General features: G+C 37.2%; 1 protein-coding gene across 3 annotated transcripts in view; it reads right to left on the minus strand.

The window, feature by feature from the left end:
• The window catches only part of LOC119299681, an 11,352-nt gene extending 8,894 nt beyond the window's left edge, over positions 1-2,458 (minus strand). The window contains exons 1-6 of one of the 3 annotated variants that reach the window (XM_037576849.1): positions 2,362-2,458; positions 2,126-2,165; positions 1,910-1,983; positions 1,167-1,232; positions 970-1,041; positions 309-381 (exon numbers count right to left, since the gene is read on the minus strand). In XM_037576849.1, coding sequence (XP_037432746.1) covers positions 309-381; positions 970-1,041; positions 1,167-1,232; positions 1,910-1,983; positions 2,126-2,165; positions 2,362-2,364 — 328 coding nt within the window. In that variant the 5' untranslated portion in view covers positions 2,365-2,458. Of the gene's footprint in view, positions 1-308; positions 382-969; positions 1,042-1,166; positions 1,233-1,909; positions 1,984-2,125; positions 2,304-2,361 lie in introns of those variants that run through there. The other 2 variants (XM_037576848.1, XM_037576847.1) reach the window with 2 other exon arrangements.
• Positions 2,459-4,827: the final 2,369 nt, after the last annotated feature.

Consider the following 4,827-nt stretch of genomic DNA (forward strand, 5'->3'; position numbering starts at 1 on the left):
GCTGTTGCACCAAAAAAAAAGGTCTTACAGTATAAAAGAATAGTAGAACTTCGCCATGATAATTTTTAGTATTTGTTCTTTCATACTTCTAATAGATATCTCTGGTTGGGCAATTGTGAACAGCTTGTGGGCAATATGAGATAAGAGCTGACTAGGAGAAAGAAGTAAGCGGATCTTGCAGCTGTTTCCATTCCTTCATTTAGGTCTCGAACTATTAAGTAGAAGATCAAGCACTAATCTGATGGATCAAATGCTTTCGGAAATTTTCTGCATTCTGATTATGAAGGTTCTTTCTGAGTGAAGCTTACCTTTGCAAAGATTTCCAAAGAAGAGTGTATCTTGATCCAAAGAAAGATCAACAGCTAGTCGCTTTCCTTGAAGCTAGTAGAGAACAAACAACAAATATATTATTCATGTCAAGATTAATATATGTGATGTAATAAAGATGTTTAATTCCATGATACTGAATAAGAAAGCTAGCGTCTTTCTCTCTCAACTCAACACAAAACTACAAAGGGAAGAAAAGGTGAACTTGTGACAACATTTTTATGATATTGATAAGGATATAAACAGCTCATTAAATAAGTATAATGACTAACAGAGCTATTAAGAACTAGTAATGCATGCAAATTTATGATACTGATAGGTGGAGTGTATAATAACTAACTTGAAATTTCTTTTCTGGTCATGTAATTGAAGGAATTTACCTCACTAACCTCTAAATTTAGCCATTTCAGCCACAATAAAAAGCAGGTTGGTGGGTGTCACCAATTTATTTGCAATCATGTCTAGTTCCTTATAGTATATCATTGAAAAAGTACTCTTATAGTAAAGATAACAGTTGATTATTTCCTAGATTCTACTTGAGATTTGAGGAAATGGGGGATTAGAAAGTTTTAAAACATATGTACATATAATGTGTGATATGGAAATTTCTACAGCAACTAAAAAGAAGTTTGGTGCTCTTGCCTCAATCCCATTCTTTTGCCTTTTAGCAATATAAGCACACTCCCTTTCTGCAAATCTCACAAATCCAAATCCCTGAGGAAGTTTGGGAAAATTAATGTTGATAAAATTCGTGATAAAAGTTACTCGATAGTATATTACTATGTCTGAAGAATCGAAACATCTATTGCAATGTCATAAGAGTTGCAATAAAACCAGACCTTGGAAACACCATTCTGATCCTTCATTATGTGTAAGTCAACAATCTCACCACAAGTAGAAAATATCTGCTCATGAAATGGTCAGTGCAACGAGTATGTGGCAACCAGAAGAAATGAAAAAAAAACACCCTTTTTTACATGAATAGATGAAAGTTAACGAATCAATTATGTAACTATTATTAATTTACAATGGATAAAATATACTTAAAGCTCAGCAGTCCAATGACCAATAATTAAGCGAAATTTCTAGCCATTGTAGTACTACATATTTCTGTTATTACTAGCTAGAGCACGACAATATTGCCTGCAGACAGATTTACCAAGCCACGTCCAAAAATTACAGAACCAGTTAAGCTTCTGGTAGATACAAAACATGGTTTAGGTGTGCCAATACATTTGATTTGATTGGCATGTCTTACACAACATCCACATCTAAAATGGGTGAGTAAACCGTGCCATTAGCAGGTTTTCAGATTAACCTACAAACCAGCTGGTCACCCCCTGTTGGATTGCAGAAAACTATAGCTGGAGATAAACAATGCGAAACGGTGGAATATATAATGCTACCAGACAGTTATTCAGCTGACAATATACTGTTCCTAAACATGGCTTCTACAAATCACATCGGAGATGCAAGCACTTGAGGTAATAGTCTGTCCTTGCGCAGTACACCATTCCTGAATGACACCAACAAGCAACACCTCATACACAAGTGGGTGTTGGCGGCTGTAGACAAAACCAACCTCTCGGAGTGTCCCCTCCGTCGCCGACCGCGGCAGCCCGCCGACGAACACCTCGGCGCCTTTCACCCGCCGGTCTGCACACATACCAGCACGTCATTCAATGCGCAGCGCAAGTGCACAGGCACGCCCAGAATCAGATCCCAAAATCCCAGAACAAATTCGCTCGGCTTCTCCGCAGCAGACTGCGCGAAACACAAATAAGCCCAGCAGCCTCACCTTGCTCGTCGTAATCCCCTTGCGACGCCGCCCTCCTGTCCTGAAATCCCCAGGAAAAAAACAAAAACAAAATCAGAGACGAGGTCATCTCGGCAAAACCTGCACCGAACCGGGCGCCGCGACGACCGGGCGGACCGCCGGCGCCGCGCGGCGTCGAACCCGGCCGCGCCTGCGCGAAAGGAATCGAGGAACGCGACGGAAATTCACGGGCTCGGGGTGTGAGTTCCGAGTAGTACCATTTTTGGTTCTTCTCTTCTTCAGCCGAGAGCCCGAGACGAGACGCAAAACAGAGTGCACGGAGCTTTCTCTTTTCCCCTTTATATTTCCCCCGAATTATCGGTTCGCCTTTTCTCTCACTCGGAGAGAGACGACTGTGGTTTTAGGCTGGTCACAATTGGGAGGAATCTAGGAGTAACATCACATATTCCAATACAAATTTGTTTATGTGGCACATATTTAATAAAGAAAGAGGTGCTTGTGGTAACTAGCTAAGTTACCGGAATATCACACACTCCAAGAAACAATGAGTCTATAACCTAATAAATACATTGTTGCATGACACTACATAGATGTTTTTACCCCCTATGGAGATAATAACATAGTCTAGAAAAGTGTGTATGTTATTAGCTTATGTTCTTGTCCATTGTGACCAGCCTTATAACCAACAGGGCCCACGCGGCCCGGCCTGTCGGAAAGCGTACCTGTCCGGCCCGTCCCTGCTGTAGGCCTCCGTTCTTTTGTTTTTTCTTTTATAGCAAAGAATGAGATATGTTCTTTTTTTTAGTTCAGAATGAGAGATGTTTGTAGATTAAAAAAAGAATGAGAGATGTTCGTACTGTATTAAAGCAAGGAGTTGCTGTTTTTATGTCTTTTGAGTGCTTTCATTTTCAGTACTGCCGTGCGTATGTGTAATAGTGTAGCGCATGTTCTTGTGAGGTATGGTTATGGTTCGAGGCACTGTTGTTTGGGGTGAGTTTGTGCTGGAGTTTGTTTCTGTTCTGGTAGCCAGTGATATTGCTGGGTCCAGGGTTTAAATGAAAACTTTTTTCACTGTCAAAGAAAAGGTTGAAGTGTAACGAACAAGAGAAATATACATTGTCTAAACTCCATTCCTTCTATTTATACAACAACAAAGGACACAATGAATATGTGAATATGTGCCTATTCAGAGAGGCATATGGGCGAAATAGTTTCGAATGGAGCCGCCATATGGCGGGCTTCATCCAACTATGGAATAATGCACGCACACCACGAGTAAGTCACCCAGGTAGTTGTTAATTGTATTTCCTTTTTTATTTCTATTTTTTGGGTATATGGTTATATGAAGTCATTAATTTTAAACAAAATCCAAATCAATTCCAAGATTTCAAAAAATCAAAAAATTCCAATAGCAACTTAAAAATGATAAATGTTTCTTTTTGGGTTCAATATTTTCATATTTATTAAATATTTACTGTAGTGACTCTTTAGTGTTCCACACAGGATTGCGATGCAATTCATAGATATTCACACATAAAAATAAAAATGGTCATATTTCAATCATTTCAGAACCTTTCCAAAGCCATTTTCACAGATATTTTCATTGTTTTAGTTATCAAAAACATTTCATGGACATTTCACACAATTTTCAATTGTTTGAAAATAGTTTACATTCACACATGTTTTAGTTATTCCAGACATATGCCATCCAATTTCAATTTATCAATTAATTTCAAAAAGCATCCCACATACATTTTCACAATTGTTTCAATTTTTTCAAACATGCTTCAACTGTATGATGAACTTCAAAAGTATTTCACACATGATTTAATGACAATTTCAAATCTTCAAACATTTTTTCATTATATCAACTTATTTAAATAATATTTCTCCCTCGGTTTAACAAGAAGTTCAATTTTTCAACAAATTTCCATATTTTGGTCATATTTTAAAAAATGTGTTCTTGAAAATTATTTTAAACTTCTTGAAGTCTTTAGAAAAAAAAATCTTTTTTGGAAAATCCTTTTTACATTCATTGGTATAATGTATTATTTTGAGTATTTTGCGAATATTCCTAAAAAATGATATATGTAGTTCATACGTATCAAACGTATCCATATGTTTTGTTATGTTCATTTTCACATTGTTTTGGCATGGTGCACATGCTGAGAGAACATTCACACACTGGAGGTGTTAACACAACTCTCATAAAAAACGCATGCATGCATGCACAGGAGGTACATGATGACATTAGTTCTTTCAATGGTACTTCACAAAACTATAAAGTGTTTTTACTCTTAAACTGTGCATTCGATTTATGATTTTTTCTTCACTGTCACCTTTGTGTTGACGAAAGCTTTGATACTAGATGCCATATGTGTAGGTTTTGATAAAAGTAAACAAAATAAAAGTTGCCATGTAGTTGGTATTGATATCAAAGTTGCCACCTGGTAACTTTGATACAAACATGGTGAGAATTTGATATAAACACGTTGGAACTTTGACACTAACACAATGACAACTTTCTTTAGTGTGGGGTGGGACCATCTTAAAAGTTTTAACCTATTAAAGGAATGAAGATGCCATTGTATTAATATCAAAGTCGTCACGTTGTAACTTTGATACCAGCACGGTGGCAACTTTGACAATAATACAATGGCAACTTCATTTATTGTGGCATGGGAACTTTAGGAATGGAAAAGGTTTTGACGGAACATAGTTGC

The sequence above is a fragment of the Triticum dicoccoides genome, chromosome 5A, assembly GCF_002162155.2.
Source record: "Triticum dicoccoides isolate Atlit2015 ecotype Zavitan chromosome 5A, WEW_v2.0, whole genome shotgun sequence".
NCBI lineage: Eukaryota > Viridiplantae > Streptophyta > Magnoliopsida > Poales > Poaceae > Triticum > Triticum dicoccoides.